The sequence below is a fragment of the Bos indicus genome, chromosome 19, assembly GCF_029378745.1.
Source record: "Bos indicus isolate NIAB-ARS_2022 breed Sahiwal x Tharparkar chromosome 19, NIAB-ARS_B.indTharparkar_mat_pri_1.0, whole genome shotgun sequence".
Lineage (NCBI taxonomy): Eukaryota > Metazoa > Chordata > Mammalia > Artiodactyla > Bovidae > Bos > Bos indicus.
In genome coordinates, this window is record NC_091778.1 from 26,193,674 (window position 1) to 26,215,582 (window position 21,909).

Below are 21,909 nucleotides of genomic sequence, written 5' to 3' on the forward strand. Positions count from 1 at the left end.
TCTTGCCTGGAGAATCCCAGGGACGGGGGAGCCTGGTGGGCTGCCGTCTATGGGGTCGCACAGAGTCGGACACGACTGAAGCGACTTAGCAGCAGCAGCAGCAGGGTTCAATTCCTGGGTTTCGAACATCCCCTGCAGTAGGTAATGGCAACCAACTCCAGTATTCTTGTCTGGAAAATTCCATAGACAGAAGGGCCTGGCAGGCTACAGTCCACGGAGTCACAGAGAGACATGACTGAGCACACACATACATGGTAATTCTATTTTTAGTTTTCTTAGGAACCTACACACCATTTTTTTTTTTTTTTTAACAGTGGCTCCTCCAACTTACATTCCCACCAACAGTGTAGGAGGATTCCCTCTTCTCCACATTAAGTGACTTTTTGTTTTTCAAAAATTTATTTATTATCTATTTTGGCTGTGCTGGGTCTTAGTTGTGGCTTGTGGGATCTTTGTGGCAGCCTGCATACAGTATCCAGTTCCCCAGCCAGGGATCAAACCTGAGGCCCCCTCCATTGGGAGTGTGGAGACCTACTCACTGGACTACCGGGGAAGTCCTTGGGTGACTTTTTAAAAATTGAGTAGTCAGGGAGGACTTCCTGGAGGAGGTGACATTTAAGCTGATATCTTAATAAGAAAGAGCTGGTTGTGCAACAATCTCAAGGAACAGCATTCCGGGCAGAGGGGATTAAGTTTCTGAGATGAGGATGAGCATTTGTGTTTGAGGGACAGAGAAAGCGTGACTGTAACAGGATGGGTGGAGGGAGGGAGATAAGAGATGTGGGGCCAAGTCAGCAGAGTCAGATCACTAGAGGCTGAATCAGGGAAAGGAATTTGATTTTACACTATGTGTGGGAGAAAACCTTTGGAAAGTAGTCCCCCCACTCCCAGTGGTTTACTCAAGCAGGGAAGTTACCTAATCTGATATCCATTTTACAAAGATCCCTCGGGGATTGTGTAGCTTGTGGGCTGGTGAGGCAGTGGTGCAAACAGAGGGTCCAGCTCACATCCCACTGTGGTGGTCCAGGTGAGGGCCGCTGGAGATGAGGAGAAAAAGGATAGATTCAAAATGTGTTTTAGAGGCAGAGGGGGCAGGATTTGCAGAAGGACTGAGTATGGGGGATGAAGGAAGAAAAAGGCTCATTTGGTTTTTTACTTGAGCATCTGGTGGATGATGGTGCTTTAATGGTGTGAGAAGACTGAGGGAGGAGGAACTTGGGAGCAGGAACCAAGAATTTCATTTTTAAAAAATGTTTATATTTATTGATTTGGCTGCGTAGGTTCTTAGTTGCAGCACCTGGGATCTTTAGTTGCTACCTGTGGGATCTCGTTCCCTGACCAGGGATCGAACCTGGGCCCCCTGCATAGGGAACGCTCCGCTGCTTGATTGTCCTGTCTACTACCTCCACTAAAATGTTGAGTAGAAGAGGGGAGAGCAGACATTCTAGTCGTATTTCTGATCTTGATGGGAGGGAACATCCAGTCTTTTGTCATTAATTGTGATGTCAGTTGTGGATTTTTTTCATAGATGTACTTTTTCAGAATGAGCAAGTTACTGTTCTCAGTTTGAGTGTTTTAATCAGGAAATGGTGTGGGATTTGCTAAACACTTTTTATTTTGCATTCTTTGAGATGATCATGTGAGTTTTGCTTATTGATGAGATACATTACATCAGTTGATTTTTCAGATATTAAACCCATCTGGGATAAATCCTGTTTGGTCATGGTGCATAAATCTTATAATTAAAACTATTATTATTGTTTTAAGCCACTAAATTTGGGGATAATTTGCTAAGCAGCAAAAGATAATTAGTTCAAGCTGCCTAGTATGGGGCCATGGGCTCCTTGCCACCTTAGCTGCCAGGTGACTGGGATCAAGAGTGGGGCAGTTAGGTTCTCCAGTATCTGCTCTCTTGGGTGCCGTGAAGGCCTTGTTTCTCCAGTGTCTGGGTGGGGGGGTAGTCTCACGTGGAGCCAGGAGCCAAGGACACACTCTTCTCTGTGGTGGCATGAGTGTTACAGCTGGACACAGGATACCTAGAAGCAGAGCTGGAACTAGAACCTAAGCCACAAGTCCCTGCCTCTCCAAATTCTTTCAGTGAAAGTCATGACTCAGCTTGAGTTTCATCTGTGTCCTCCTGTCGCTTTCGGTAACACTTGAATACATGAGGAAGACAGGTGGTGTCTATTTGCATGAGGGCCTGGGTGGTCCCTGGAAAATACTGGAGTGTGTGGCCGTTCCCTTCTCCAGGGGATTTTCCTGCTTCATCGGACCCGGGTCTCTCGCATTGCAGGCAGACTCTTTACCATCTGAGCCACCAAGGAAGCCCCCCACCACCTGGAAAATAATTTGCCTCGATTAACCAAAGAGCCAGGGCCTCCAGCTTAATTTTTTAAAAGTTTTTGACTGCGCTGTGTGGCATGTGGGATCTTAGTTTCTCGACCCAGGATTGAACCTGTGCCCCTTGCAGTGGAAATGCAGAGCCCTAACCCCTGGGCCACCAGGGAAGTCTCAGGGCCTCCAGCTTGATGAGGGCAAACCTCCAGTGCTGGAGGGCAGAGTGATGCCCCGTTGGGCTCCTGCCCACCACTTGGGTTGTGCTCTGCTCCTCAGACCCCGGTCCACACCCAAGGGGGAGGGAGCTGGGAACACTGCTACAGCGATGGCTTCCCCAGGCCCCAGAGAGGTGCCCTTGTGTGCAGAGAGCTCCTGAGTGCTCTGTATTTGGGAGAAACATTTTACGCACAAGCAAGTCTCCCTCTGTATGATCCCCTCAGAGGTGTTTGGGGTCATGTTTTCAAAAAGGAAGAGGTCTAGCTATTTGCTGGTAAAGGCTGCTGCTGCTGGTAAAGGCTAGAGGGACAGAAATACCGCTGCTGAGAACCATTACTCCCAGGCTGGTGCAGCTGGTGGCCTGAGAAGCAAGTTTCATCCACTCATTTACAACATTCATTTTGTGTTTCTCCTCTGGTCAAGGCCAGGGTCAGACTCTGGAGAAGGCAGGCAGAGTGCCTTTCCTTTGAGGGGCTTGATGACCCACAGCGAAGACAGAAAATCTCAATAATAAGCAGTAAGTTTCATGATAGAGATAGGCCAAGCCTGCAGGCTTCCTGGAGGAGGTGACCTCTGAGTGGAGTTTGGAAACACCAGTAGGAGGTAGCATCATGAGGCTGATGGGTGGATATTGAAAGCCAGGGATGGGGGAAGTTGAGAAAATTATCTTCCTATTTTTTTTAATCTGTCTTCTTCCACTTCCTCTTTTCCTTTCTTCTTTTCCTTCTCTTTTCTCATCCTTCCTTCAGTTTGGCAGCCTCCCTCAAGCTCACCCCACCCCCAGTGCAGGCCCACCACTCACCAGGGCTGGGCCCCTATTAATTGCAAGTCCTTGTATTCATAGCTTCTGAGGGAAAGGAGGAATTTTCAAAACTGCTCCCAAATCAAGAGAGCCCTGGTGGTCCAGTGGTTAGGACTCGGGGCTTAGGACTTGGTGCTGTCACTACCAGGGCCCAGGTTTGATCTCTGGTCAGGGAACTAATATCCTGCAAGCCAAGTGGTGTGGTCAAAAAAAAGAAATCAGGAGAGCCCACATGAAGAGGGGATGTGGGCCTGTACAGGCGCAAAATCATGACTTTCTGGTGTAGCTGTACCCACGTGACATCAGCAACCCCTGGCACACACAGCCTCCCATCCCAGCCAGAAGTACAGTTCATGGTCAGCCATGTTTTTCTTGTTTTGTTGCAAGCGTTATTTTTTGGTGTGATCATAAAATCTATCTATGCCACTGCTTTTTTTTAATATATTATTACATAAGTGGGATACTGCAGACAATTTAGTATAAACAAATAAGATAGTAAGATAGTATAAGGATTTCCCTGGCAATCCAGTGTGGTTCGGTTTGGTTCAGTTTAGTCGCTCAGTCATGTCCGACTCTGCGACCCCATGAATCGCAGCATGCTAGGCCTCCCTGTCCATCACCAACTCCGAGTTCACTCAAACTCACATCCATTGAGTTGGTGATGCCATCCAGCCATCTCATCCTCTGTTGTCCCCTTTTCCTCCTGCTCCCAATCCCTCCCAGCATCAGTCTTTTCCAATGAGTCAACTCTTTGCATGAGGTAGCCAAAGTACTGGAGTTTCAGCTTTAGCATCATTCCTTCCAAAGAACACCCAGGACTGATCTCCTTTAGAATGGACTGGCTGGATCTCCTTGCAGTCCAAGGGACTCTCAAGAGTCTTCTCCAGCACCACAGTTCAAAAGCATCAATTCTTCAGCGCTCAGCTTTCTTCACAGTCCAACTCTCACATCCATACATGACTACTGGAAAAACATAGCCTTGACTAGACAGACCTTTGTTGGCAAAGTAATGTCTCTGCTTTTGAATATGCTATCTAGGTTGGTCATAAGTTTCCTTCCAAGGAGTAAGCGTCTTTTAATTTCATGGCTGCAATCACCATCTGCAGTGATTTTGGAGCCCAAAAAAATAAAGTCTGACACTGTTTCCACTGTTTCCCTATCTATTTCCCATGAAGTGATGGGACCAGATGCCATGATCTTAGTTTTCTGAATGTTGAGCTTTAAGCCAACTTTTTCACTCTCCTCTTTCACTTTCATCAAGAGGCTTTTTAGGTCCTCTTCACTTTCTGCCATAAGGGTGATGTTATCTAGGACTCAGCATTTTCATTGCTGGGGCTCAGATTCAAACCCTGGTCAGGGAAATTGAGATCCTTCAAGCTCGCCCAAAAGAAAAGAAAAAGTGTAGCATAAAGGAGAGGAGCACAGAGTTCAGAGCCAGAAGGGGCAGTAGTTTAGCCTTTTGGGGTCTGTTTCTGTCTCTAAAAGATAACTATAATTATCATACCCAATTCACAGGTAACTGGCAGGACCCATCACATGGAAAGTACTATGTTAATATTTGTGATTATTACCATTAGCAAGTAAGGAAAAAAGAAAAGAAAGGAAAAATAGTACCTATGATTTTAGGCGCCTGTTAACCCTTTGGGATATATGCGTCTATGCTTTTGCCCTGGGTTTATGGTCGGTTCCATAATGTGGGATACAATATGATCACAGCTCTTATTTTCCCAGTTGATCACTCACACTTGCACGTGTCTCATTTGCAAGCAATCCAGGATCTTGAGCGCACCCTGAAGTTTCCATGAACTAACTTGGTTGCTTACACAATGCCCAAAATAGCTCTGACTGCTGTTGCTTCTTATGGCCACAGGGTGTCGCTATGGGAGCCTGGTCCCAACCGGTCCCTAGGACTTGCTGGTGAAGGATGCCCTTGCTTTTTGAAAATGGGCTGCACTCAGCTAGGGCCTCCCCAGGCTTGACATCTCAAGACTGTGGCAATCAGTGTGTAGCAGCTCTCTTTCCCGTACACTTTCCTGGAAAAGGGAATGGCTACCCGCTCCAGTATTCCTGCCTGGAGAATTCCATGGACAGAGGAGCCTGGTGGCTACAGTGCATGGGGCTGCAGAGTCGGGACCAACCGAGCGACTAACATTTTCACTTTTTTCCCACTAGTTAGGGTGACCACTAGCTTCAGGAGCCGCAGGTTAGGACAGTATTTCCTTTTCTCCTTGAGAGCCCACACCGGGGGCTTGTTTAAACCCTCCAAACGTCAAGGGTTTTATGACACCCCGTTTTCCTGGGAGTGTGGTTGCTCAGTCCCTCTTGGAGGGTGCTGAGGTGGTTAGCCATCTGCAAAAGACGTTGTTGGCTCATCCAACGGCTACTTTCCTTCCTCTTCTTCACCAACAGAGGCAATCTCACCCCGTCCCCACCTTCCCAGCTTCTCATGCAGCTGGGTCACGGACATTGGCTCAGACCTTGCTGAGGGGTCCTGAGGAGCTGCTGGCTGGGGATTTCTAGGCAAGACTTCCCTCCTGATAAATACGCATGACCGTCTTTCAGGAGACATCTCCTTCCTTCTTATATGTAAAAGGTCAAGCCTACAGATGAAGGCTGAGGTCGCCAGCCTCCAAGAGGATCTCCAGGTAGCTTTGCCTCCTGGTTATCCGTGCCCTTGAGTAGTCCTGTCCTGCAATGAATCAGGGCTGGCCTGTGTGACAGATTAGAATGCAGCAGAATGCAGACTTAGAAAATGAGAGGTTTTGAAGTTTCTGCCCCGGATCCTATCGGATTGCTCCCTCTGAGGGAAACAAGCCGCCACATTATAAGGACAGACGCAAGGGCACATACCCCACTGTGAGGACACTCAGGCAGTTCTGCAGAGAGGAGCCGACAGCCAGCACCGACTTGCCGGCCATGTGGGTGAACCTCAGGGGTCCTGGGAGATGGACCCTCCCAGCCCCAATCTGGCCTTCAAATGAGCGCAGCCCCGGGTGGCATCTCTCTTCACCACACAAGAGACTGACTCAGAACACCCGACAAGCTGCTCTTGAATTCCTGACCCACTGAAACCATGAGGGATAATAAATATAGTTACTTAAGGGCTTCCCTGGTGGCTCACTGGTAAAGGATCTGCCTACAATGCAGGAGACATGGGTTTGATCCTTGCATTGGCAAGATCCCCTGGAGAAAGAAATGGTAACCCACTCTAGTATTCTTGCCTGGAGAATCCTATGTGCCGGGGTCCAGCCCTGGCTGATCTAGGGTATTCGAAGGGGAGACGGCTTAGGCGACTATTTAAATATTCATCAAAGATATAAAGAGTAATAGAATGAGGATAGCTCAGTAGGAAAATTCAGTGGAGAAAAGAGGCTGAGTAGCTTGGTTTACGCGGGAGACCAATAAAACTTCAAGACAAGAAGCTTGCACCACTTACGTAGGCCGCAGGCATCCTTCCGTTCTCCCGAAGGAGAGGAGACACTGAGGCCTCCCAGGTCGGATCTTAGAAGCCCAGGCATAATTAGTAAGCATGGCGGGTTCCGTGCTCCAGATGGAGACTCAACCAGAGTGAGAGAGAGAGCGACATGGGGAGACCAGTATTTCAAGAAACTGATCCCAATTCTTTATTTTCCAGAGTCTGTTTTTATACACTGAGATGTTATACAAAAGTCACGTGGGGACAGCAGTCCTGACTTTTATTAAAGTTAGGTGCTTCACACAAATGTATACAGAGGTCTTAGGGGTGTTACATCATCTTCTGGCCAGGGGGGCCTGCTGACAATTTATGACCCTCTCCTTGTCACAGCAGTCAGTCAACCAGAACACTTTTTTCTCCAAGGGTGATTATTCTTAAAACAGACGCCACACAAATAAAGTTACATTCCTATAGGGTGAGGGTATAGTGGGTTTTAGTTAAGGAAAGAATTTACTTAGCCTAAGGTCTAACGTGATTAATATCAAAGGTTAATACTTATTTCTTCTATATATTCATTAATGTATGTAAGGGCAGGGGATGTGGAGATTTAGCAACAAACATTGGCTCAACAAATGAAAAACCCTTCACCAATACAATTTCTAATCAGCCCATTATACTTATACTAATAGTTTTCTAACTTTTCTAAGGAACCTGTTTTTAGAAGGTTTAAAGCATCTCGTGCCTCTCACGGTTGAGAGGCTGTGAGCAATCACATGTGGCCGGACAAGCGTGTCAGGCAGGCTAGAGAACCTTCAGAGGAGTTTGTAGGTTGAAACACTCCTATCACGCCCAGGAATTATTATTAACTGGAGCTCTAAGTTAATTCCTTCTCCAAAAGAGGTGGTGGGGGACAGCCCCCCGTAAAGTCAGAGGTGTAGGTGAGAGCACAAAGTAGTAAAGTAGGCAGGTTCTGGTTATGGGGGTAGATGCTCAAGGATTTCCAGGGGGACTCCTGAGGCTCGATCCCGCCTTTGCGTATGTCGAGCCTCCTTCCTCATGACCTTTGTCACGGGCGGAGTACCTCACTCTTGCCCCCAACACCTATGGGTGGAGGAGCTTTGTGGGCTACAGTCCATGGGGTTGCAAAGAGTCGGTCATGTCTTAGCGATTAAACCACCACCAACCATAGTTGCTTAAAGCCATATGTTTGTGGGGATGTTATACAGTAAGAGAGTGTGTGTGTGTGTATGCGTGTGTGTTAGTTGCTCAGTTGTGTCTGACTCTTCGTGACCCTATGGACTATAGCTCCTTAGGCTTCTCTGTCCATGGAATTCTCCAGGCAAGAATACTGGAGTAGGTTGCCATTCCCTTCTCCAGGGGATCTTCCTGACCCAGGGATTGAACCCGGGTCTCCTGCACTGGGCTTCTCTGGTACCTCAGTCAGTAAAGAATCTGCCTGCAGTGTAGGAGACTTGGGTTCAATTCCTGGGTCAGGAAGATCCCTGGAGAAGGGAATGGCAAGGGTCTTTCCAGTGAGTGGCCTCTTCGCAAAGAACTGGAGCTTCAGTTTCAGCACCCGTCCTTCCAGTGAATATTCAGGGTTGATTTCTTTTAAGACTGACTGGTTTGATCTCCTTGTTGTCCTAGGGACTCTGAAGAGTCTTTTCTCCAGCACCACAATTCGAAAGCATCAGTTCTTCAGTGCTTAGCCTTCTTTATGGTCCTCCTCTCAACCCACAGTAACTGAACCATCTTCAGTCCTACCAGCTATGTATGAAGGTTTCAATTTCTCTGTATCTTCGCCAACACTTATTTTCTGTTTTTTTAATTGATAAAGCTTAAAATTCTAGTCCATACTAGTGGATATGAAGAACAATATATCATTGTGGTTTCTTTAAGACACTTAAAAATTATTTATTTACTTATTGGCTGTGCTGGGTCTTCATTGCACCACACACGCTCTTCTTGTTCACGTGGGCTTCTCTTGCTGCGGAGCAAGGGCTCTAGTTAAAAACTTATGCGTGTGCTCAGTTGCTCAGTCATGTCTGACTCTTTTCGACCCGGTGGACTGTGGCCCGCCAGGCTGTTCTGTTCATGGGATTTCCCAGACAAGAATCCTGGAGTGGTTTGCCATTTCCTACTCCAGAGGATCTCTTCCCTTCCAGTCAGTCCCCCTCCCCAGGAGCTCCCAGGATGGCTGAGATAATAGCAGCTAATATCTGTCTGGAGAAGGCAATGACACCCCACTCCAGTGCTCTTGCCTGGAAAATCCCATGGACGGAGGAGCCTGGTAGGCTGCAGTCTATGGGGTTGCGAAGAGTCGGGCATGACTGAGCGACTTCACTTTCACTTTTCACTTTCATGCACTGGAGAAGGAAATGGCAACCCACTCCAGTGTTCTTGCCTGGAGAATCCCAAGGACGGGGGAGCCTCGTGGGCTGCTGTCTATGGGGTCGCACAGAGTCGGACACGACTGACTCGACTTAGCAGCAGCAGCAGCAGCAGCAGCCCCATCTCGCAGTAACCATGTTTGTTTTCTATATCTGTGCATCTGTGACTCTACTTCTGTTTTGTAAATAAGTTCATTTGTACCCTTTTTTTAGGTTCCACGTGTAATGATATCATATGATATTTGTTTTCTGTGTCTGACTTACCTCACTCAGTGTGACAATCTCTAGGTCCATCCTGTTTCTGCAAATGGCATTTTGTTCTTTTTTATGGCTGAGTAATATTCCACTGTATATATGTATGACATCTTTTTTATCCATTCCTCTGTTGGTGGAAATTTAGGTTGTTTCCCTGTCCTGACTAATGTAAATAGTACTAAAATGAACACTGAAGTGCGTGTGTCTTTTCCAGTTATGTTTTTCTCTGGATATATGCCCAGGAGTGGGATTGCTGGGCCATATGACAGTTCTATTTTTAGCTTTTTGAGGAACCTCCAAACTGTTCTCCATGGAGACTGTACTAATTTAAATTCCCACCAACGGTATAGGATGGTTCCCTTTTCTGTACATCCTCTCCAATATTTCTTGTTTGTAGATTTTTATTTATTTATTTATTTTTAACTGAAGGATCATTGATTTACAGTATTGTATTGATTTCTACCAAACATCAACAGGAAATCAGCCACAGGTTTACCCATGTCCCCTCCCACTTGAACATTCTTTCCCCCTCCCTCCCCATCCCACCCCTCGAGGTTGTTATGGAGCCCCGGTTTAAGTTCCGAGTCATACAGCAAATTCCCATTGGCTGTCGTCTGTTCTGCATATGGTAATGTGTCTTTCCGAGTCACTTTCTCCATGCCTCCCGCCTTCTCCTCCTGCTGAGCCCTGCCCACAAGTCTGCTCTCAGTGTCCGTGTCTTCACTGCCGCTCTGCAAATAGTTTATCCGCGCCACCTTTTTACATTCCATATATATGCGTTAGTAAAAGATAATTGTTTTTCTCTTTCTGACTTACTTCACTCTGTATAATAGGCTCTAGGTTCATCCACCTCATTAGGTCTGACAAATACTTTCCTTTTTATGGCTGAGTAATATTCCATTGTATATATACACCACAGCTTCTTTATCCACTCATCTGTTAATGGACATCAAGGTAGCTTCCATGTCCTAGCTAGTGTAACTAGAGCTGCGATGAATATTGGGTTATATGTATCTTTTTCAATTTTGGTTTCCTCAAGGTACATGCCTAGTAGTGGGATTGCTGGGTCATATGGTGGTTTTATTCCTAGTTTTTAAGAAATCTGCATACTGTTCTCCATAGTGGTTGTATCAGTTTGCATTCCCACCAGCAGTGCAAGAGGATTCCCTCTTCTCCACACCGTCTCCAGCATTTATTGTTTGTAGATTTTTTTTATGATGGCCATTCTGATTGGTGTGAAGTGATATCTCATTAGTTTTGATTTGCATTTCTCTAATAATTAGTGATGTTTAGAATCTTTTCATGTACTTTTTAACCATCTGTATATCTTATTTGGAGAAATGTCTACTTAGATCTTCCACCCATTTTTTGGTTGGGTTGCTTGTGTTTTTGATATTGAGCTGCACAAGCTGTTTGTATATTTTGGAAATTAATGCCTTGCCAATTGCTTTGTTTACAAATATTTTCTCCCATTCTGAGGGCTGTCATTTTGTTTTGTTTATGGTTTCCTTTGCTGTGCAAAAGCTTTTTTGTTTCATAAGGTCCCATTTGTTTATTTTTGTTTTTATTTATAATTGTCCACACTTGTGAGCCTCCAAGATGCCCTTCAGAGGTGAATGGATAAATTCCAGTCCATTCAGACAGTGGAATATTATTCAGCAAGCACTAAGCAAAAATGAACTCTTAAGCCATAGAGCAACATGGAAGAAACTTCAATGCAAATGACTAAGAGAAAGAAGCCAATCTGCAAGGGCTCCACGCTGTACAGTTTCAACTATGTGACATTCCGGAAAAGGTAAAATTATGGAGACAGTAAAAATTTCAGTGGTTGCCAGAGGATGAGGGGAGGGAGGGATGAACAGGCAGAGTACAGAGGATTTTAGGGCAATAAAATTGTTCTGTAAGACACTATAATGATGTGCATGCGTGCTTAGTAGCTCAGTCACGTCTGAATCTTTGCAACCCCTGGACTGATAGCCGGCCAGGCTCCTCTGTCCATAGGGATTCCCCAGTGAAGAATACTGGAGTGGGTAGTGCTTCTCCAGGGGATCTTCCTGACCCAGGGATCGAACCCTTGTCTCTTAGTCTCCTGCAGTGACAGGCGGGTTCTCTACCACTAGCACCATGGACTCTAGTTCATAATGATAGGTACAGGTGGTACTCATTTGTCCAAACCCATAAAAGGGACAACACCCAGAGTGAACCCTAATGTGAATGATGGACTCCGAGTGATAATGATGTGTCAGTGTAAGTTCATCGGCTGTGGCAAACGTCCTGCTCTGGGCAGGGGTGTTGATAAGGGGGGAGGCTAAGCATGTGTGAAAGCAGAGGGGTAAATGGGAAATCTAAACATTCTGTTCAATTTTCTGTGAACTTATGACTGCTCTTAAGAAATAAAGTCTATTAAAAAAAATAGTGTCCCTCGTTTGGGTTTGTCTGAGATTCTGTCATGATTACACTGGGGCCATGCAATCCTGGTGGGAATTCTGCCCCTCATTAGTCATGCTATTTTATTTATTTGACTGTGCTGGGTCTTAGCTGTGGCACGTGGGATCTTTTAGTCGCAGCGTGAAGGGGTCTAGTTCCCTGACCAGGGTTTGAACCTGGGTCTCCTGCATTAGGAGCATGGAGTCTTAGCCACTGGACTGCCAGGGAAGTCCCTAGAGAGGCACTTTAAGAGCATGCCAATATTTTGCCCCTCATCAAAAATCTCCCCTTAAATTTCACATCCATTGGTGAACTTTGCCCTCGGGCTGCCTTCCTGTCAGCAGCCCCTCATCATCTTTGTTTCTCCAGGTAGGACTTTACACAGGAGCAGGGGTTACGGTACCCTGCTACGGTACCCTGCTACGGACCGTAAGTACCACTTACAGTCCAGTCCAGTGTCGCTCTCCTGGCCAACACCTAGGACCCAGATTCAAATCCCTCATTCACAGTCCGTTTCGTATGTGGCAGCCAGACCCTCCCGCAGCACATGGGACTCTAGGAGACTCCTCTCACTTCCTGTCTGCAAAGCTTCTCTTTCTCAGGGCAGCTACCGCATCGCAGGCTGAGTCAAAAGGACCAGTTACTCTGGGTGGCGGGCCAGGAGCTCTCTTCCCTCACTTTGAGCCTCAGGGGCTGTGGATGGTGAAATCTCACCGGTGAGGCTGCAGTGGGCTCAGCAGAGACCTGTGATAAGATCCTGAGCGGTTAGGGCAGCTGCTTTGAGGTTGGGTGACTGGGAGCCCACAGGAAGTGACTCTGTGCAGAGCTGATGTGTCTTTCATCTCGGCATCCATCCTGGGACGGGAGCTGTAGGCTGGTGAGGCTGGGGGCATGTCTGTGGAGTTCAGGCAGCCAGAGGGGCTTCACGGTCAGTCCCCAGGGCCAGGTGGACCCTCGAGGGCCACAGACACAGATCCTCCATCCTTGCCCGCCCCCTGGAGCCTGCCCCGTTGGAGAGCTTATGTGGCCGCTGCCGTGCTCTGCTACATCAACCTCCTGAACTACATGAACTGGTTCATCATTGCAGGTGAGGCGGGGGCCGGGCAGGCTGGGCAGCACCTGCCACCAGCTGCTGCTGTGTGTCCACAGTGGCCCTCCACCCAGCAAACTTTCTCCTTGTGCGGCACATCTCTGCTATTCTCACCTCCACGCCCCACCCCAATGGTTTCAGGCCAGCCTGAATGGGGAGAGGACCAAACGAGTTCCCAATGTATCCCCCGACTGAGTGTGCCTACAGGTGTGGGTGCTTGATGGCGGTGGGTAGGTGAGGACTCCAGGGAGGGCTGGGCCTCGGGCAAAGCTCTGGAAATTATGGGTGGAACGTTGAGGTGAGGTCCTGGCGTAGGACAGGGTGGCCTGGCCCTGCTTCCAAGCAAGAACAGGCTGGCTGCTTGTTTCTGGGGCAGCAGGCGGCGTGCAAACCTTGCACATTCTGCCTTCCTTCTTGTAGGCCCCAGGGCTCAACTCACTCTGTCTGCATGTCACCACCCACTGACTTCTTCGTTCATTCGTTCAAGGTTCAACCTTCTTTTCTGCCTTGATCATGCGCTCATTCAAGATGAACTGAGTACTATGGGCCTTGGGGACCCAGGGGAGGGGGGAGTCAACTTTGTAGCTCCTGAACACAGGAGTGACCATCTCATGTGGTAGAGAGAGAAACTTGTTAATAGGACTCCTTTGAGACAGAGAGATGCAGCCAGGTGAAGAAGCGTGGGTTGAGGGGAGGGTACCTGGGGAGCTCAGAGGAGGTGTCTGCAGCAGCCAGGCTCCCTGAGGCCAGGATATGGATTCATCAGTTACCAGCTTGCAGATGCAGAATGAAGGTGACTTGGGGATTGCAGACAGCACCAGACCCTGTGGGTCACTGCCTTTGAGGAGCTCAGAGGGACACAGAACACACGTCCAAGTGTCTCTAACCCAGGACAGAGCTGAGTGACCATTAGCTGGACAGCCCCAGGATGAAAAAAAAAGGGGCTTTCCTGGTGGCTCAGGTGGTAAAGAATCTGCCTGCAATGCGGGAGACCCAGGTTTGATCCCTGAGTCAGGAAGATGCCCTGGAGGACGAAACAGCAATCCACTCCAGTATTCTTCCCTGGAAAATCCCATGGACAGGGGAGAGGAGCCTGGTGGGCTACAGTCTGTGGGGTCACAAAGAGTTGGACACAACTGAGCAAATAACTTTCCCAGGATGAAACACTGAGGGTTCAGGTAGAATTCACAGATGAGGGAGGGGCAGAAGGTTTGGGTCTTGAAGGCTGAGAAAATCAGTAAGGCAGGGAATGGAGCAAAAGTGCATGGTCTGATCAGAGAGATGCGGAGAAAGCAGGAAATTATTCTGAAAGAGTATTTGGGCTGTATCATAGGTTTCTCGGGGACCAGGCTGGGAGCTTGCACGTTCTACTGAAGCAATGGGGAGCCATGGAAAATTTTCAAGTGGGGAGACCGTAATCGGGGTTGAGGCTCTGATGGAGGCCAAAGGAGACAGAGAGGTCAGTCAGAGGCTACTGCGATAGATTAGGCTGAAGCAGAGGAGTCCTGCGTTGGAGTGGGGGTGGAGGGCTTGAAGAGGAGGGGAAAGGGCAACGGGGTATGGAGGCCTTTCAGCCCCCTAGGACTGAAAGGACATCCTCTGGCTGTGTGAGTAGCAGGGCCATGGTTATTGGGTTGAGGGAGGCCCGGGGAAGTGAAACCTTGCCCAGGGCCTGGGGACTGTTGAGGCAGGTGGTTCTCACGCACCAAGAATTCTCTTGTGTGAAGCAGGTCTCTGGGAGGCCAGAGTGATAGCAGAAAGATGAAAACAAGGCTGGACCCACACTTGGTCCCCCGGCTGCCTCCAGAGCGGCATGGGGCTCGGAGGAGCCCAGGAGTGGCCAAAACAAGGGGCTGAGTCCCAGTCCCCAGAATGAATGTGATTATAGAGAATTTTTTACTTAGCCATTGACTTAATTTTATTTACTTATTTAGGCTTGGCTGTGCTGAGTCTTTGCTTTTCTCTAGTTGTGGCAAGCAGGGGCTCCTCTCTAGCTGTGGTGCACCGGTTTCTCATTGCCGTGGCTTCTCTTCTTGTGGAGCACAGGCTCTAGGGCATGTGGGCTTCAGTAGTTGCAGTTCCCGGGCTCTAGAGCACAGGCTCAGTAGTTGCGGTGCCCAGGCTTAGTTGCTCTGCGTCATGTGGGTTCTTCCTGGACCAGGGATCGAACCCATGTCTCCTGCATTGGCAGGTAGATTCTTTACCACTGAGCTACCAGGGAAGCCCACCATTGACTTTGCTTATCTGTGTTGTCTCTTTCTTGACAATGAATATATCTAATTCATGTAATTAAAAGTATTAAGAGAGAAGGAAAGACATAGATGTTAGTATCTGGATTTTGTGGCAATTGGGTCCAAAGTAAATATCAGAACAAAAATCTCTTATTTGACTTCTCTGTTTCTTCCATCTTTTTCACCCGCTGGCAGGTCTTCGAGGTGTGAATGGCAGGTCTTCTTCTCCACCGTGGGGGCATTTCTGCAGAGCCCCATTTGTGACACTGGGTGGGCGGGTAGGCTGCCTCTGGCTGGGATGGTCCCAACTGTACAGCCATAGGTGGCTGAGACCTCTGTTTCTCAATCTGTATAATGGGGACAGTGATACTGATGGCCCTCAGCCGTCTCATAATTCAAAGAGATGACAGGGCCAGAGCCTCACAGTTCACATAAGTAGGTGCCTTGGACCCTGACTAGCTTTGATATACTACTACGGACTGATGGGATATCAGCCTAGCAAGATCTTAGAGCAAGAAATTGCAAGCTTCAGGGAGGTGGGGCCAAGGTCAGACCTAAGTGGGACCTATCTCTGCAGCTCTCACAGGCACTCCATGTCGGTGTGTTCATGCCTCTGGAAGAATGTGCTGTGTGTGCACTTATGCCAGGCCAGGGCACATATGTCTTTGCGTGTACATGCTCATGCATGTGTATGTGTATCTATGAATGTCTGGAATTTGTATACAAGTAGGGCTGCTGTGCTGCACAGTTTCAGGGACTTTCATTACACCGTAGTCTGAATGGATGGCTGCCAGTCATTCCGAGGCTTCCCAGGTGGCGCAGTGGTAAAGAATCTGCCTGTCAGTTCAGGAGACTCAGGTTCAATCCCTGGGTCAGGAAGATCCCCTGGAGAAGGGAATGCAACCCACTCCAGTATTCTTGACTGGAGAATCCTAGGGACAGAGGAGCCTCGTGGGCCACAGTCCATGGGGTTGCAAAGAGTCAGACACGACTGAGTGAGCACACCAGTCACTCTATGATGTGAATGGCAGGCCTGCTTATGAGCAAATGCACATGTGCCTGTGAGTGTGTCTTTATGTGTACCTCTCAGTGTACATGTGTGTGGGTGTACAAGACTGGACTTACACGACTGTGAGTGCTGGCTCCTGTGTGTGTGTGTGTGTCTGCTTCTGGGAGTATATATCTCTGGGTGTGCCTGTTTGTATGTGCCTATGTGGATCTGCATGTCTGTGATGCGTGAGTATGTGTGTGTAGTCCAGGCATGCAGGCTTGTGTGTGAATTGGTATGTCTGTGCCTTTGGGATATGCTGGATCGTGTATTTGTGTGTGTGTGTGTGTGTGTGTGTGTGTGGTTGTGCATATGTGTGGGAGAGAGGGACGAGAAGAGTGGGCCTGGGTGCCATGTCTGTGCTGAGCTGGTCAGCTGTGAGCCTGTCCAAGATGCAGAGGCAGCTGCCTTTGGAGGCCTGGCAGGCAGCTTCCTGTTTCCTGAGCACTGTCCATCTGTCCATAGGAGTGCTGCTGGACGTACAGAAGTTTTTCCATATCAGTGACAGCAATGCTGGTTTGCTTCAGACAGGTAAGGAGGGAGTCCCCAGCCTGGGGTCGTCGGCTCACGCTGGGCGGGGGTCTTTTGGCAGGTCCTGTTCTCTGTGCAGCTCCAGCTGCTGGTGGGGGGCCAGCCTGAGCCCCATTGAGTCCCCTGGCACAGAGGATGGGTGGTGTTTGGGTGGGAGGGACAGTCTGTGTCAGAGAAGGAGGCAGTAGAGGCTGGGATTTGGTGCCTGAACAGCCTCAGGGTTTGAGGGTGAGTGCTGGGGAAAGGAGGCTTCCTTGGTGGCTCAGCGGTAAAGAATCTGCCTGCAATGCAGGAGACACGGGTTCTGTCCCCAAGCTGGGAAGATACCCTGGAGGAGGTCTTGGCAACCATTTTAGTGTTCTTGCCTGTGCAGAGTTGGACACAACTGAAGCAACTTAGCATGCACACACGCTGGGGAAAGAAGGGAGGGAGCTGGGGCTTGAAAAGGCTCACAGGCTTCAGATCCTGGCTGGGGAGTTGGTCATTCATCCTTCATGTCTATTAAGCTCAGCTTTGTAGCTGGGGTTAGAATTTCTAACATGTGCTTTCTTCTCATGGATCTGAAAACCCTGGTCACTAGGACCCAGACAGACAGACAGGGGACTTCCCTTGCGGTCTAGTGGTTAAGATCTGTGCTTCCACTGTAGGTGCGGGTTCGATCCCTGGTCAAGGAACTAAGATCCTACGTGGTGCAGCGAAAAATAAAAAAGTAAAAGTAGATTGACAGACAGCGACACATACCCACAGGGGCTCAGATGGGGTCTGGGCCCACTGGGGCCTACAGTCCAGCAGAGGGGAGCAGCCACACCTTCCATGTCAAGGTGGGGGTGGTTGGGGTCACGAGGTGCTAACTTTTCCTCTGTGGGTTTCTGGATGGTGACACACAGATGCACACACGTACCCACATGTGTGCACACACTGTCACAACACAGGATAAACATGTGTGCTCTTCACAGTTTTGAGAATCCCGGTACTCCTCAAGCCCATGTATTTCTTTCCTAAGATAGATCTGCCTGAGAACAAGCATCTGGGTCTTTTCTCCCACCTCCCCTTTAATAGTCACCTGTCCACCATTTTGGGGAGGAAAATAGCTCTCCCCATTCTGAGTTTTACTAGGTGTAAAAAACCTCCAGGGGAGACTTCCCTGGTGGTCCAGCAGCTAAGACTCTATGCTCCCACTTCAGGGGGCCCAGGTTCGGTGCCTGGTCAGGGAACTAATGTCGCAACTAGGAGCCTGAGTACTGAAACCAAGACCTGGTGCACCCAAATAAATAAATAGAATATTTAACGCCCCCCCCACCGCCTCCGTATCAGACAGAGGGACCCCTCACGGCTGCTGGCTTCTGCTGACGAGGCCCTGCGGGCAGGACAGAGAGTCGGTGGAAACCGATCGGGGATGTTTGCTCCAGGCCACAAACCCCAGATGGCAAGGCGCCAAGCCTTATCTCGCTGGCCCGTGCGCGTGTGTGACAGTCTTCTCTTTATCTACAACTGAGAATTCAGAAGTGAGATGGTTGTCTCAGGGATGGGTATCAACACATTTATTTCAATTAAAAAAAAATGAAGCTGTACAGTGGAAACCAAGATATCATTGTAAATCAACAAAACCCCAATAAAAATTAATTAAAAAACGAAGCCAACATTTTCATATCTTTCTCACAGAAAACCAGTCTGATTTGCCCTATTGATTTGCCAAATGAGGACTGACTTTGCCCATAAGGCTCTATGGTGCATGTTTCCCATGCACTTGATCTGCAGCCCTAAGGACTGATGACAATCTAGTTTAAAAATACAATCATGGCTGGAAATCACATCCTTTGCAGCTAGTTAGACTTACGATAAAAAATGCCTTAGATGTCAGCTGAAAACATGCAAAGGGATACACGGTTCTACAAATGGAAGCACCTAACAAAAGAGTTAGATTATTGCGTTAGATGGCAGTCTTTCCCAGTTGCTCATATCTCAGGGCTAAGGTGGGCAGGTGGTGCTCATCTTCCAGTCATACTGTAGCCACAGAGAGGCTTTCTAGGCTCAACACCCAGAACCTTCTAGATTAAACAGATAATGGAAGTTGAGTCAATATTTCCCTTCTCTGGTTCTTACCATGGCGAGTAGGATTATTACTGCAAAGCCCCTGATAAATGAGTTGTGTGGAGGGAGAAGTTTGTGTGTGTGAGAGAGAGAGAGGGAGAGAGAAAGCCTGTGAACACAGAAATGTGCTTGTGAGTGGGTAGTGGGGATGTGCACGTGCGTATATGTGTTTGAGACTGGATGAAGGGAAGGGTCTTTTCTGCAGAAGTAGCCCAAACAGGTATGTGGGAAGGGCAGTAAGCTTGGAGGCCTGACAACCAGGCTTGTCCCTGGTGACTTCAAGTGAGTCTTCTTACTTTTCTGAGTCACCACAGGGGTGCAGACAGGAGGAAACTGATGGCTCAGAGGGCTCAGTGTAGCTATAAGAATGGGGTGGGAGGTGGGGCGAAGCAGTGGTCAGACACCCCCCAGCCCCTCTGCTGCACTGCAATGGGACTTAGAAGCTGCTGGAGTTAGTTAACTGATTTACAATATTTAAAACAAACACTGATGTGGCTTTTACCCTGTGCCAGGTGCTGTTCTAAGGGCTTAATAACATGTAGTCATTTAATCTTCACAACAATCCCACAAGGCAGGGGTTATTATTATTATGCCCATTTTACAGATGACGAACCTGAGGCACAGAAAGGCAGCAGGACTTCTGAAGGCCACACAGCTTGCAAGTGAGAGAGCTGGGATTCAAATCCAGGTGGTTGCTTATAGAGTCCTTCTCTAAACCTTGTGCTCCTTAATGACTTCCACCTTGTCACAGGAATGATTTGAATCTGGAGATGCTGGGAGTGAAGGCGTGCCTGCCTTCCACTTAGGGACGGGCTTCTCCATTCCAGGAGATCTGCTGGTTTAAAGTGTTTATAACCTGCAGGTGGCTCAGTTGTAAAGAATATGCCTGCCAATACAGGAGACGCAGGTGACTTGTGTTCCATCTCTGGGTCGGAAAGATTCCCTGGAAAAGGAAATGGCAACCCACACCGGTATTCTTCCCTGGAAAATCCCATGGACAGAGGAGCCTGGTGGGTTGTAGTCCATGGGATAGCAAAGAGTCCAACACAACTTAGTGACTGAGCATGCACACACACGTACTGTGAGGGATCCCTACCCCTAATCTCATAAAGTATTAGAACATTTGGGGAAATAGAACCTTTAGGTGACAAAGATATGTGTTAACAAGACACAAAGCAACCTCCCCAGAGAAAGACTGATACATCTGATTACATCACAGCTAAATTATTTTGTATGATGGTGATTGAAATTATAAATGCAATTAGCAATAACAATAGATAACATATGCTGGGTATTTACAGCAAGCCTATCTTTTATGTGCTTTATTTTATTTAATCTTCCTCATAAGCTTAGGGGGGAAGTACCATTACTTTTGTACTCTGATAAAAGGGGAATCAGAGAGTAAAGAAAGGATTTTGCCCAAAGTCACACAACTAGGAAGCGGTGGGGTCAGAATGTGAGCCCAGGAATTCAGTCTCAGAATTTGATTTTAAATCCTTAAAACAAATGTAAGGGACTGGAGAAATTAACACAGAGCCAATAGAAAAAAATAGGCTGAGTATGTGAACCCAGGGGCTGATCCTCAGCCTCACTGGGGAAAAGGATGATGCAGATTAAAACGTCGGCGAGACACCATTTGTGTTTTAACCATTAAATGAACAAAAATAAATCGATGGATCCTATCAAGTGTCAGCAAACAATATGTAATACTTCTATTCCAGCGTAAATTGATACAGCCTTTTTGGAGGCCAATTTTGACATTTCATTTTGGCAGTAGTTATTACATTTTTAAATGCCGTTGACATCAAAGATTATTCTCTGCGGAGTATTAGGTCAAACCACATTCAAGTGCCGTTTTCGTAGGTCAAAACTGGCTTAATTTCCGCCAATTGCTTATGGCGTAACCCAATACGAGAACGGGTCAGGGCAAAGTGGGAGGGGCTGGAACCTGAGTTGGGACGTCTCTGGGCATTCATTGGATTCAGAAAACGTCAATCATCTGTGCTTAGTGAATGAAGACGCAGACGCTGGGCGGGACCCCGAAGAGCCCAAGGCCCTTGGGTGGGGGGACCGGGTGGCGGAGGGTTAGACCTTACCCTGGCCACCTGCCGGCTCTCGGAGGCAGCGGACTCAGCGAGAAGGATGGAGGCGATTTTATTTGAGGAACAGAAGCAGTGAAGGTATACCTATCCACGTGGTGTAGTTAAGCAAAAACGTGGCAATTTCTTTGTCTTCGCAGAATAGTAAACGCTTTCATTAATCCAGTCACCAATTCATAAGTGTTAGGTACTTTGGAAAAATGGTATAAATACAAGTGCAGCGTCAGGGGAATGTTTTACTTAGGAAAACCAAGTCTCTTCCAGCCTCCAGGGGCCGCTGGTTTATAATCAGTGTGCTCATTCTTAACCGTGCTCATCTGCTCAAAGCAGGCATCTGGCCCACACCCCGCCCACCTGGCCTTCCACCCGCTACCTCCAGCAGGGGCCTGAGAGCAAAATTTCACCAGGCCCAAAGTCAGGCTCACAGGGGTGGGAGTTCTCCTAAAGACAGGGCCTTGGCAGCTCCGTGCCAGACCCTGTGCTCACTTCTGTCTCACCTTTACACAGCCTGGGAGGAGGGAATGTTGACCTCCACTGTTGGGCTGGTGCTCAGAGAGCACTCCTTAGTCACCTAAGGCTGCATAGTGAGCTAGCCGCAGAGCTGAGATTTGAGTCCGGGCCCAGCCCCTCACCCTTTCCTCCCGCTCCCCCTGACTCTAGGCCGTGGCGGGGATTGGGGGATTCAACTTAGGTTTTTCTCTAGCCGGTTTCTACTCACTTTAAAGCAAGCTGAGTCAGTTTCCTTTTCTGGGCCTACTGGACCCTTCTGCTCCGCACCCACCGCCACCCTTTGTTGGGGTGGGAGCTGCATGCCGCCCTTTGTGTGTCTCCTCCAGTCTTCATCAGCTTCCTGCTGCTGTCTGCACCCGTGTTTGGCTACCTGGGCGACCGACACAGCCGCAAGGCCACGCTGAGCTTTGGTATCCTGCTCTGGTCCGGAGCCGGTCTCTCCAGCTCCTTCATCTCCCCCCGGGTAG

General features: G+C 48.3%; 1 protein-coding gene across 4 annotated transcripts in view; it reads left to right on the forward strand.

Annotated features, from left to right (window-relative positions):
* SPNS2 (SPNS lysolipid transporter 2, sphingosine-1-phosphate) overlaps positions 1-21,909 on the forward strand; it is a 109,988-nt gene that overhangs the window by 9,643 nt on the left and 78,436 nt on the right. Inside the window, exons 1-3 of one of the 4 annotated variants that reach the window (XM_070772864.1) lie at positions 12,500-12,929; positions 16,677-16,742; positions 21,769-21,905. In XM_070772864.1, coding sequence (XP_070628965.1) covers positions 12,734-12,929; positions 16,677-16,742; positions 21,769-21,905 — 399 coding nt within the window. In that variant the 5' untranslated portion in view covers positions 12,500-12,733. Of the gene's footprint in view, positions 1-12,499; positions 12,930-16,676; positions 16,743-21,768; positions 21,906-21,909 lie in introns of those variants that run through there. The other 3 variants (XM_019982555.2, XM_070772862.1, XR_011561958.1) reach the window with 3 other exon arrangements.